This window comes from Varanus komodoensis, unplaced genomic scaffold (genome assembly GCF_004798865.1).
Source record: "Varanus komodoensis strain SLA01 unplaced genomic scaffold, ASM479886v1 scaffold15, whole genome shotgun sequence".
In the NCBI taxonomy this organism is placed as follows: Eukaryota; Metazoa; Chordata; class Lepidosauria; order Squamata; family Varanidae; genus Varanus; species Varanus komodoensis.
In genome coordinates this window covers 13,708,024-13,721,586 of record NW_025335440.1, presented here as the reverse complement: position 1 = coordinate 13,721,586, position 13,563 = coordinate 13,708,024, and the positions used below count along the sequence as shown (strand labels likewise).

The following is a 13,563-nucleotide window of genomic DNA, read 5'->3' as shown; positions in this document are numbered from 1 at the left end:
AGGCAACCATGCCCCTTGTCTGCACAAGAGAGTGTTGATGTTTTTGCAACCTGGATCTCCTGGACTCAGGACAGCTGGAGTTTCTTTGTGTGTCAGTCAGTCTTGTACTTTCTGCGATTTCTGAGGCAGGAACTGAAATATACAGAATCTAATGGTACAAAAAAAAATCTTCGTTTCATCCTACATTACAAACCCAGAGAATTCATACTTCCCCAGACTGTAAGGGCCACTGATGAAGTAAATCTGCAGAACATCAGTATCATGTATATAATTGCATGTAACAAAGAGTTTAACAACTGAGCCAGTTATCTACATCTGTTATACTTCTCTTCCTTTGGAAAGTTTAGCAGCTCGGAGAGTTTTCTGCCGATGTACTGCCCAAATCTGTAGTTGCTTAGCTTCGGCCTGGACTGGTCAGGAGTCACCCAATCAACACATGATAGATAGCTTTGTGTTTTCAATATATCACTTTGGATCCAGACTGAGTTCATTGTGCTCTGTTTCCACCAATGCAACTTCACTTACTCAGCAGTAAAGAAGCCCATTGATTTTAATTGGTCTCAACACTAGCTTAATCTTTGTTCAGTTGTCTACTGAGGAGGGGCTAATTGGAAGCTGCAAGGAAGCCAGAAACACAGGCTCTGGCTTCCACAGACACTCCTAACCTGCTCATGTTGGTGGGGAAGGTCTGTAAAATACATTGAAAACATTTTTAACTACATGGAGTTACACTGCCTTATAGAGTTAGAAATTCTAATAAGCTGGCGTTCCTGGTAGCATGGAGCAAAGTAATGTGACCAGTCAAACACGTTTAGACTGTCCTTCCAGACTTAATGGGGAAGTCAGGAATGGAAGAATAAATGTTACCTCCCCAGCTGTCGCCATGCTTACAATTAAACACTTTTTAGCAAATGTCTGAAGAGGCATATATTCTGCAACAAAGCTATTATTATCTTACAACAAATTTTTCATTTTCATTGGAATGTTAAAATTATCTCACTGATGCCTATATTACCATTAACTAATTTGCTGAAAGATTATTAAAGTGAATATATGGAAACACATATGAAGATGCAGACTTTTGTTAGCCAAAAACTAGGGAGTAAAGCTCAAGTACTGAGAAAACTATATAAGGGGTTTCAAATAGGCCATCAAGTGGTTTATATCATCAATGCCCACTTCTGGCTTTGTTTTGCAATGTGGACTTGGATGCAAGCCTTTTTGTTCATAATAGATATGAACATCCTACTATTTTAAACATGATTTTTCTAAGATTCATTATGTGCTCATCTTTGAATCAGCTATGGATGTAATGTAATTAGCTACATCTTAAAAGCTCATTAGGTTACTGCACATTGAATTGATCTGGAAGTAGTGCAAGCAGATGTGTTTGCTTTTTCAAGGTTTGATTTGTGCTTCATGTTTTATTTTTTATTATTTTATTATTTATTAGAAACTTACTGCAATCTTAAATCTATTTTATGTTGTTTTGTTTGTGCCATTCACCTTTTGCTGAGGCAGACATTGAGGTATAAGGTCATTGTTCATTACTTTAATGAAGAAAAATTCAGCCAGCATCTATACGTTTGAAGTTGTTGAATCGTTTTTTGGTCTGCCATTTTAATTCTGTTCTGCTCACCTTCTTGCACTTAGTGGTTCCAAACATAGATAATTTTGTTCTTAAAAATGTAAGGTAGCACAAAATAAGTTGTCTGGATTTTCCAAACCATGAATATCATATACTGCTAAATAAAATGGAGCAGATAATTTGCCAACTTGTTCTTACGAAGACTAGAATTGTAAGCCATAACATAACACCTTGTTCTCATGACAAGAAGGACTAGAATTATAAACTAAATTCTAGTTCTACTTTGAATGTATTTAGTTCAAAATAGCTGTTTTGCAATCAGCATTCTGGCATAAGAAAGTTGTGCTAGTCATAGCTTTGTTTCTAATGTCTGCATATAGATAAATGCAGATGTTTTCCTTTCCTACCACCTGACACAGAATTTTAACTTGGAAGCAGTACAGGAGTGCAGTATCTATGCAGGATCAAACCCACATGTGCATAATGCTTGCCTTAGTTGATGATTCCTTAATACTGGATTTTAATCCTATGTTCTTTTTTGTCTCCTAGGAGCTGTGTCGTCAGCGTATGGCAGTAAAATCATCAGATCACCCAGAGCCTCTGCATACTTCCCGTATTAATAGCATATCTTCACAGTTCAGCGATGGAACCATTCCAAGTCCTTCTGCTCGAAGCAGTACTTCATCCTGGTGTGAAGAACCAGTTCAGTCCAATATGGACATTTCCACCGGTCACATGATACTGGTAAGATCCTGAAATAGTATTGATTGAATCCAAATAATTAGTAGAAGCTTATCAAAACTGTGAGCAAGACATGGATACATTAGATAATCAACCTTCAGTGTCTTTTAGAAAATCCAATTCTTTAAAATCCAAAATAGTTTTATTGTATTACTAATCTTATTTATCTGTATATACTCTTATTTACTCTAATCCTTACTGGGATGGTGCTTTTTAAAGCAAAGGTGCATTTCTTTGCTATATTAAGTGAACTGTGTTGGTATCAAAAGCTATTGGTTCTCTTGGATCCTTTGAAGAGGGAAAGGTGAAGGTTGAAGGCCGTTCAACAGACTCACACCAGACAAGATTAAGATACTATCTGTGCATGTTTTTTTTCTGTCTGGTTAAGAGCATTCAGCCTATTCTGGAGGGGGTTGCACTTTACTAAGGACTCAGGTTTATAGTATTGCTCTTGGATTATTTTTATTAGAGGCACAGGTGGCTTTTGAGACCCAGAGGATATGCAGCTGAAACAGACTGGCCGACTGTGAGGCTAATCTGGACACACAGACTTGGAAAAATTATTCATATGTAGTGGGTCTGGGACTCAGGTGATCTGGGTTTTAGCCTCCACTCAACCATGGATTCAACTGGGTAACTTTTGTCCAGTCACAGATTCTCAGCTCAGCCTACTTTGTAGGATTGTTGCTGTGGCTATAAGATTGAGAGCAGGAGGAGGAGGAAGAGGAGAAGGATGTAAACCACTTTCAGTTTGTGAAAAAAAGTGGAATATAAGCCTAATAAATAAACTTCCCCTTTCAATTGTTGAGTTGTGTGTTATAGGTAGTGCTACCTTTGAAAATGGTTCAGAAACTTCAGGTAGTCCAAAATGGGGCTGATGTAGTTACATCTGCACTGGTTACCATTCCATTTCTGGGTCCAATTCAAGGTGCTATTATTAATCTTTGAAACTCAAACAGCTTGAGCTCAGGTTTTCCTTCCGTATTTGCCTATACATACCCTAAGGCAGTGATGGTGAGCCTTTTAGAGACCAAGTGCCCAACTGCAACCCAAAACCCACTTTTTTATCGTAAAGTGTCAACACTACAATAAAACCTGAAATCTGAGGTTTTAGTTTAGAAAGAAACAACTCACAGCCAGTCCAAGCAAATATATATATATATCTCCTTGGCAGCACACTGACCAGTTATGTGAAAGTTTGGACGAGTCATGGCTAATGTGTCATGGCTTGTGATGTCATCGCCTGGCACTACTCCTTTCCAAGCATGCGCGTGGCCCCTATGTGCGCTGTTACCCAATGCTTGGCTGCTGGGGCAATACTGGGACGACTTGGCTCGCGTGCCCACATAGAGGGCTCTGCGTGCCTGCAGTGACACACGTACTATAGTTCCTCCACCACTGCCCTAAGCAAAGCCTCATCCCAGGCCCCTCTCTAAGTGAGGAAAAGTGGATAGCTACAAGAGAGGCTTTTCAGTGATGAAATGGCCTCCCCAGAGAGGCTTGTCTGCTGCCTATTGTCATATTGGTGCCAGTTAAAGACCTTTTTATTCTCCCATGTATTTTATGAACCATTTAAGTACTTTTGGACATCTGCACAGTATTTGTTGGTGGTGATGGTGGTCTTGCTTTCATGGGTATGTGTGGTTTTTACCCCATTCTACTGATTTTAGTTTGTGTTATTTTATCTATTACTATTTTATTATGGGTTTATATTTCATGTTTTTTATTTGTGTACTGACCATAGAATTGTGGATAATGGGTGGTCTACTAGTCTGATAAATTAGATAGTAATTGCTTCTAAGGCTTGCTTCTTTTTGGAAAAGGTAGGAATTGCTTCACATATAATATTCTTTAAAAAAAAAAAAGCTTATAAAATTGATACCACCATTCTAATCCCATTTGTTTAGAGATGAGTCTTTGTAGTTTCAGTGAAATGTGCTTCCAAGTTAGAAACTATATATGTCCCCCTGTCCCTTAATAAGTGTCATTTTCTCTGAAACAATTACTCCTTTCTTTCGATCCTGGGTACGTATGGGGGCTTAACACAGTTACTGACTGGCTAAAATTCGCACTCAGCATGCTTATAGGCAGTGTTGGACAAATAATGAAACTTTTTAGGACCTTAAATAAATACTGTGAAGTTTCACAGCAGCCCTGTACAAATGTCAAGGTTCTTAGGCAGCAGATGATCAGGTACTTGGAATTTGTATTGCATATCGGTCAATATTTTGACATCTGGCACAGAAGTAAAAGCACTGTAAGACTAAGTCCTGTTCATAGCTTAAATGCATTTATTGTGCAATTGAATAAATACAGGAAAACATCACATGCTTTTAGATGTTTGGGATCAGAAAAACAAAAGGTGTTTGGATGACATAGTTGGTACAGGTCTGAGAGGCAGAACTATAGCTTTTGCTTCTCTGGCTATAATGGATATTTTTCAGTAAGTGCAGCCTGAGGATGAGGACTAGGCCCTTCCCTTCCTGGCCTCTTTACAAGAAGGTGTGATTCTGCATTGCCTAAAGGCAGCAGTGGTGAGACCTCTGTTTAAAAAACAGGAACAGCTCCTTGACTTCCTCTGTATTTGATACTTACAGTATTCTGTGGTTAGGCAAGGCGCTAGAGCATGTGGTGGCTTCTCAGCTCTAAGGATTTCTAAATCAGATGGGCTCTCTAGATCCATTTCAATTTGTCTTCAGGTCTAGTTACTGGTCAGGCACTAGGTGTTGTCTTGGTGGACAATCTGCGCTGAGGACTGGAGAGAGAGAGTGCTGGATGTTTTGGTGGCTTTCCATATCATTGGTCATAGCATCCTGTTAAGGTGACTGTGGTGTTCTTCTAAGATGGGACTGGGTGACATTGCCATACAGTCACTCCAGTCCTCTGGAGCAGATTTTGTATGCTGATGACACTGAACTGCATTTTTCAATCTAAATCCAAACTGTTCTGGTTCTAAATAGCACTCTGCTGTTGTTAATGGACTGGGTGAGGGCAAAAAACACTACACTTAATCCAGACAAGACAGAGGTGCTTTTGGTCAGTCAAAAAGCAGATCAGGGAATTGGAATTAAACCTGTGCTAGATGAGGTTACACTGCAGTTTGGATGTATTTTGGTTTCGGCCTTGAACCTGGATGCCCAGGTTTGGGGAATGGCCAGGAGTGTTCACATAGCTGTAGCAACTTCATCTCTCCTACGGATGTCTGATCTGGGCAGCCATGCATGCTTTAATTACAACTTTTTTGAACTACTGTAACATGATTCATACAGGGCTGCCTTCAAAAACTGTACAAAAACTTCAGCTGGTCCAGAGTGTTTCAACCCAGTGACTGGGGCCAGTTACTGGAAACTTCACAGGTTTGTTTCCATTCAAAATTAGAAGTACTGGTTATGACCCATAAATGATGGCTTGAGACCATCGAAAGACCCTGTCACATAAGAGGCTGCCCAGGACTTAAAATCTTCTGGAGAGGCCCATCTTTTGAGACCACTATCTTCAGACAGACGTTTGCTGGCTCTCCAAGAAAGAACCTTTCAGTGTTTGCTCCCATGCTGTGAAATTCCTTCTCAGGAGTGATGAGTTTTGTTCCCTCTCTGTTCTCCTGTGGGCAGGTGAAGACTGCTTTTTTCAAAAAGGACTTTGACCTAAAGGAGGTCTGTAGGGTCAGCACTGCCCTTATTTATTTATTGTAATTGTTATGTTTTTATCATATTTTAATTTATTGTTTAAATCTGCTTTTATAGTATCCGTAAGCCACCTTCCATGCCATATTTGTGTCTAATGGCTGAATGCGAATTAAATCCGTCAATAAATTCTAGTTCTAAGAATATGTGAGCACTTTATGAGGAATCTCTGGTGTCCTTCTGTAATGCTTCTGTGCCACTTGCTTTAATGAGACAACAACAACCCTCCATATTCCCCATCTTAAAACTCAGTTTTCAGTCTGGAACATAAATAAGTCTGAGCTACACAGAAATAAGGGGTGGCTTCATGACCCATGCACCCAGAACTAAATTCCCCTGCCCACTGTAATCTATTAGTTTCTTGTTTGTATTTGGGTGTATATCACAAAAGACAGAACTAATATTTGGCATACATGAGGATACCTTTTCTTTAAATTGACATAAGGATTTTGTCTTATGCCAAAGATTATTTCATGAAATCTAATAAGATATGATCAGTTAAATAGAGGGGTACATACTAAACATGTTCACTAGACCTGCCAACTCAACAAAACAGCAACCATGTCAGTAAGTATCGTACACTTCTGCACATTTTAGTGTGCTAATGTTCCTTAGGAATACATTGACAGGGCCTCATTTATCCAGCATTCACTAGGTATCATTCAGACTTCAGTGACCTAATGTGGGGTTTGTTTAGTTTTCAAACAACATGTGTTATGCATTAGGGTGTGAGGGTTCAGAAAAAGGGCTGCTGAAATGATACAGCATCTTGGGAATGCGACGAGCGAGTATGTGTTGGTGGGCAGAGAATGAGAGAATTAAACCCACTGACCCTAAAATAATCACATAGCAATAATTCAGCACAATTCTATGCTGTTTTAGTTTTGTGAAAGAGAAAGAAAGAAAGAAAGAAAGAAAGAAAGAAAGAAAGAAAGAAAGAAAACAGACAAATACATACGCTTTTGCTATGAGGGAATAATAGCAATTTTTAAGAAGGGTAAAATTGATGAGTTATTTTCCTTTGAATGATAAGGAAAAGCTTAAATGGAAACTCAGATGCTGATTTGCCTCATGGTAAATTTCAGTGTCTTTTAAAAGGCATTTAAAGGGTGCATATTTAGTGGGGGGAGGGTATAGAGAGTATCACATTGCCCAGATGTGGTGGCCAGTGAGCCAACTCCAGAATGAGTTTTATTCTACATATCTCACTTAACAAGTTCACACAGACTTGGTTTGAAATTCAGGTATTAGTATTGTTTCTCCATCTAGGTCTCTGAAATGCCCCCTCATACTTCAGTTCATACATAGGACTTTGTAGCTTTCAATTGCACATACATATGCACTTATGCTTCGCTTCTAGTAGGCAGCAATTGAATATGATAGAGACAGAGCTTTTGTTCCTCTCAGGCAGGTAGAAAAGGCACAGGAAGAAAGGAAAGGTCCTTTTGTTTTCCCCTGTTCTCAAAGGTAGCAAGTTTTTCTATCTGAGTTGCAGGCTTAAGCGTCGTTGCTGTCAGAAAATAGGGGTTTGACCAGCAATTTTTTGTCCTTTGTTCCATATGTCAGATCCTTGCACTATTCTATCCAGCCACGTTGCTTCTCTAGGAGATTGGCTTATACATTATCCTGTGTTTGACTGTTCATTAAAATTATACAGGTTTGCTCAATCAGAAATTCAGAGCAGATCCAATTTTAGGCTGATCCTGTGCCACATGAGTGTTGCATATTAATTAAAGAAACAAGCCTTCCCTGGCTGAGCATCCTTATTTGAATCTTAAGTCAGTATATTTTTTCTTTGTTAATGGTCAGTGCCCAGAGTTCTTATTAGATACAGAACAGTATATAACTCCTCTAAATAAATAAATATGGAGGTAACATATTATTTTCACAGTCAGCAAATTATATAAGGTTACATTTGTGTGTTCTATTCAGTGCTTTTGTAGCTTGTTAAGTGTTCAATTGAAGGCCTCATCTAGAATGGACATTGAAAATAACAAGTATATATACCAAATTTTATCATCTTAGACATAATATAGAAAACTGTTTATTCAAATAGTCTTGCCTTTTGTATTTATAATCTGGGTGCATTTTGTTTAAATGAAGCTTTGATTGTTACAGTGGAACTGCTGGAAAATGTCATCCAGGTTGCAATTTTATGTCACTGGCACTACATCCCATTGAAAGGGATTGCATTGTCAGTGAACAAGTCAACCCCTCAAAAAAGAATCTGCACACTGTAAATATGTATTTAAAATACAGTGTGCTTTAATTAAACTGTCATTATATGTGGTGGGGTATTCAGTCATGATGCTTGAAATATGTAGCCCTTTTGAATGGGAAAAACTTACATCTGTGCATGTGTTAGTCAGAAATTGTACTTTAAACTGGGTATCTAGATATCCAGGCAAAAGGATGCCAAGAAATAAATTATCCTTTTCACTTATCTACCTGTCAGGGAAATGTACTTGTACCATTCTAAGAGGCAATTCAGTGTTCTTCATTTAGAGGCTTAGGAAAGTAAAGTAAAAAAAAAAAAAAGCTATTGATTGGGTTTGCATGTGTCAGCCTGTCATGGATAAAAGCCTAATTGGCTTATTTTGTAGAAACAAGCCAGCCTGACAATCCATGGCTTATTCTACTGGCTGTTTGACTCATGATTGGTTAGTGAGTCAGCTGGCAAAAGCAGCAAAACCCCCTGCCTCTCTTCACGATCTCATCCATGCCTATGAAAGCTGATGCCTGAATGGCACTTTGGCGTGACTACCACTAGTTGCCCACCCTTAAAAAAATTGGCTCCAGAGGATTGCACAATTGTGTTGGTTATTGTTATTATTGTTGGTGGTGTGCACCGTCCTGCCATCTGCTAGGAGAAGTCTTGCCTCATCAAGGGCATCAAAAGTTTCTGCTTACAAGCGAGTAGGCAGCATATAGGCTAATTTGCACACTATTTATTTATTTATTTATTTATTACTGCTTTTACATACCATTCAAATCTAACAAAGCTAACAAATCTCTCCTAACAGTTTACATCAAACAGTTGTACATTCAACAGTTGTCAGTTATCAGTTGCTCAGCTCTCAATTGAAAGATATGGGGGTGATATTGGTGCCACTCCTTTTGGTGTACCTATTTTTGCTATTTTTTCCTCTTTGCTTGTGTGCTGAAATGTACAGGGCCAGCGACGTGCCAGAACTACTAATAGCAGAGTGCCATAAATACAGAGGATGGAAATTCAATGGCATTTGTGCTATTTGAAGCTCCTAAAAACAAAATACAGCAGGGAGGAGGAGACTAGGCAGGACACTGGGATACCTCCGGAAAGATCAAGAGGGAAAGAGGAGGGGAACAAGCCACAGTGCGTGCAGTCGCCTGTTGGGTGCAGCATGGGTTGTTTCACAAAGAAGCCACACTGAGTACACACTTATCCATAGGGAGCTTACTGTGCCACGCTTATCTGTAGGGTGTTTACTGTGCCATGTGAGTTTTTCCCCATTTCTATTCTTAATGAATGAAAGTACATTGTGTTTGTTCCCTGTTTCCCTTGTGTGTTCAATAATGGAGATTTGTTTGCTTTATTTATTCAGATTGAGTCTATCTCATTTTTCAAACTATTTTTTTCAAAATGGCTTTCTTTGAAAGATATGTATTATAACAGTATGAATATAGGATACAAATAGGACCTTTCAACAAAAGGTTGCAGTGTGCAGTGTTTTTTGTTTACTCCATTACCATTCTTTCCACTCACTATTTTCATATGCTTTTCTCCAATTATCACTCAGCATTCTGTGCCTGCTGTGCTATGTCCTCATTTTGCTGCTTTTTGCCATCTACTTCATTTTGGAGGTGGAATTTGCGCATTTGTGTTCAAGCACAGCTAAATTAAAACCTTGGATTTCTGCATTTACTTCTAGATGTAGTTCCTGATGGATATTTAAAAACAGCTTTTTCAATCTGTGTCTAGAAATGACCTATCCAAACAGTGGAATGGTTCATTCTGCACTTGTTAAGCTACACTTTTTATTTCTTCCTCCCCTCTTTCCGTCCATTCAGTTCTAGTCCTTCCTCTTTCATACTCCTTTTTTTTAACTCAATCAACATTTCATGGTGTTGGGGTTATGATGTTAGGGGTTAAGGGGCTTTAGAGAAAACCTTAGTATTTTCTCTAAAAGATGTTTTGGTATTGGCATTGTCTAACTTTGCTGATACTGAAACCATCTTTTGCATATATGATACTGTTTTGGCTATAGTTCTGTGGCTTGAATTGGAAATGGAATATTAGTAATTAAACTTGTAAAAATACACAACAGCACTGTTAATCTATATGTAATTATCATTGCTGTTCTACAGTGCATTGCTGATTTTAAAGAGCTGACTAAACAGGAAAGGTAGGAACTTTGTATGACCTCTCCATGAGGAGAATGCCACAACTGAGGTACCGTCTCTTAGAAGGCCCTGTATGTGGCATATACCAACTAGATTTTTGCAAATGGTTATCCAGAGAGCAAGACCCGTGACGCCAACATGAAAGCCTGGGCAAATTAATATGAGTGAAGAGGGTCCTTAAAATAACACACTCGCAAGCTATTTAAGATTTTAAAGATTATTACTAGTACTTTAAATTCATCTCAGGAGCAAATGGGTAACCAGTGAACTTGATGTAGGATAGCTGTGATGCTGTTTGAACTCTTGTAATATGAGCCGAAATGCCAACCGCATTTTTGCCACTTGTACTTTCTGAAATGTTTTTAAAGGCAACTCTGTGTAGAAAACATTATATCAATCTAGTCAACATGTAAGTAGTTCATGGCTAAGTGACACCAGATTGACCTTCTCTAAGTGGGGTTGTTTAGTCGTGTCCAGCCCTTCACGATCCCATGGACAACGCTCCTCCAGGCTCTCCTGACCTCCACCAGCAGCTGGCCACCCTATTTGAAGCTGGTAAAAGGCACTCCCAGGTAGCAGCACCACTTGGGATAATAATGCCAGATTCAGGAACCCTGCCCCACCCCAGCCTGCATGCTTGATTCCTCAGTAGGTTTCACCCCCCTCTGAAACCAGATTCAGACCTCTCCAACTCAAAATTCCCTTTCTAGAATCAGATGATAAGAATTAGTGATTAAGCTATCAACAGTGTAGTATTAAAACTTTGCCTCAGCTATCAGAATGATTTCACCCAGTGTTTACAAGGCATGAAGTCAAGATGAATCCCTGTGGCTTGCCGTAAGTCAAACTCTTCCAATGCTATGTAGACCTGGGACTTAGAATCTAGTTTCATGTGTATTTGGCATTATAGTTAAGGGGAAAAAGTTTTGCATGTATTGGTTAGCCTATAACTTAGCACTTTTCATTTTTATTTCACTTGTCTGTTAGGTTCAAGATTATAGCGTGTAGCATTGTTGAATTTATTCTACTATAGATGGTGGAGGTCTGTGTTTGTCCATTAAGAAAAATGAAAAATACCTATGCAAGATAATGCCTGCAACGTATGTGCTATAGTAGTAGAGGAACAGAATGTTAGAACTCTAGGAGAGTTTCCCGGGGGAAGTTATTTAAGTTGCATGCATCCAAAAAAGTATGCTACAGAAATGGCAAGGAGAGATGCAGTCTCCTTTGAAAAAATACCTTTAAATGCATTGAAATAAATTAGTAGAGATACTAAACAACCAGATATAATGTTCTCCCCCACAATATCCCTATTAGGATACAAATTTTAAAACCATTGTCAGGTATTTGTGTAATATATGTATTTGGCTCTAGTCTTATTGTCAAGCAAATTTGCAAAAAGAAAAAAAATGCACTTAAGGAATTTGATAAAGGAAGGTAGCCTGGATGAATAAATTCCCTTTTGTTATTATATTCCCTTTATTAACTGTGTAATTAATTATACATAACTATAGAAAGCTATGGAAATTGCATTCTGAGATGTATCATATCTTACTTCATTTCAGACTCCCATGCAATATTCTGTTAATGAAGCAGGGATGGAAGCTCTAAATCTGTAATTATTACTTGCCATTTGAATGACAAGCAAAAAAGTTATCAGCAGAGTTTCAAATGAAAAGGGATTAATGGTTAATGTTGAAATTGTTAGATATTTCTTACTGCACAAATAGTTCTGATGAAAACATTTTGCCTGAAAGAGGTTTCTGGAACATGGCTTGCCATGAGAACAACCCATCTCCCATGTTCAGCATGCACATTTCTAAGTTTGACAGCAGGGTGCAAATTTATTTCAAATGGATGAATGTTTTATGGTAGCTGAAACTGTTCATGTGTACTCTGTTGAAGAGTTCCCTGTTCTTTCTGTATACTTGTATAAATAGCAGGAAAGTAGCATAATATCCAGTCAGAGCAGGTATCTGGGAAAATAGGGTGACCCTTACAGAACTCAAGATTATAAGAACCGAGTTATATACTGGGGATTTTTAGGAGAAGCTCTTTTTTTATTATTGTTAAAAAGATACTGATTTGTGGGGAGGGGGCATTAAAAGTGCAAATGAAAAACAGCATTGTTACTATCTCCATGGTAAAATGTCTGAATAATTTATTCAGACCTGCAAGTGAGGGTTTTTATTCTGGTACAAGTTTTAATTTATCTAACTTATATAAAAATACAAAGGTGCATTTCTGGTCAAGAATTTCAGCACGATGTTGGGTTCAATATACATGTGCCGTGTTAGAGAATGAGAGAAGCAAAACTGATAGGATTGTAAAAGGCCTCCTGATCATAGAAAATTCCTGCATTTCTTAATTACAGTTTAAAATTAACTGAATCTGCCTCTGAGAACCATGCACTGCTTCTGTGGCGTGATTTCTGCTTGGAAGGAATATTTCGAGCTTGAAATGGGAGGGCCCAGTTTCTGTATTTGCCCTGTCACTGTCTAAATATGATAGAACATTAATGCATTCCTTCATACATCCCTGAAAGTAATCTCTGGAGGTGAAAAGTCTCATGAAATGTTGCTTTATGCATATTCAGTCGTTTTTGTGAAAAAGAACACTGGAGATAATTTAACAAAGTGTTTCCAGCAATCAGTGGGAGAAGAAGGCAGGGACTACTTGTGCATTTAGCAAAAAAAAATGCTGGACACTACTCCATACTGATAGCTTGTCTCCACTAGTAACCTAGGAACTAGCACTCCCAAAAGCAACTTCACAACTGCGTGTTTCTGCACCCTTCAGGCACTTCAGGAATTGCTGGTTTTTTATTGTGCTAGTGGTCAGCACCAGTACTATGCAGGCAACCAGAGGTTCTTCTCTTATTTTTGGTTCTTAGTCTATGCTAAAGAAATGGCTTTCAATTCCTCAGTGTTCTCCTAACCATTTAACAGGATACTTCTGTTTCCAGTGGAAAACTAGGAACAAGTTTAAAAATCAGATGAAAAATTAGGTGAAAAATCACCAAATAAAAATGCCCCATTGTAAGTAGAGCCATTGGCAGGCTACCTCAGAGAGCCACCCACACAATCTGGTCTGCAGAGTGACATGAACTAAAAACAGTGGTTTGGAGCACAAGATTTTCTGCAGAACACTTTCCAAATGGATTTTTTT

At 38.5% G+C, this 13,563-nt stretch overlaps 1 protein-coding gene across 1 annotated transcript in view; it reads left to right on the top strand.

Moving 5' to 3' along the window:
* PTPRN2 (protein tyrosine phosphatase receptor type N2) overlaps positions 1–13,563 on the top strand; it is a 548,843-nt gene that overhangs the window by 457,692 nt on the left and 77,588 nt on the right. Inside the window, exon 13 of the mRNA XM_044425007.1 lies at positions 2,138–2,332. Within this exon, the coding sequence (XP_044280942.1) occupies positions 2,138–2,332 (195 nt within the window). The remainder of the gene's footprint in view (positions 1–2,137; positions 2,333–13,563) is intronic.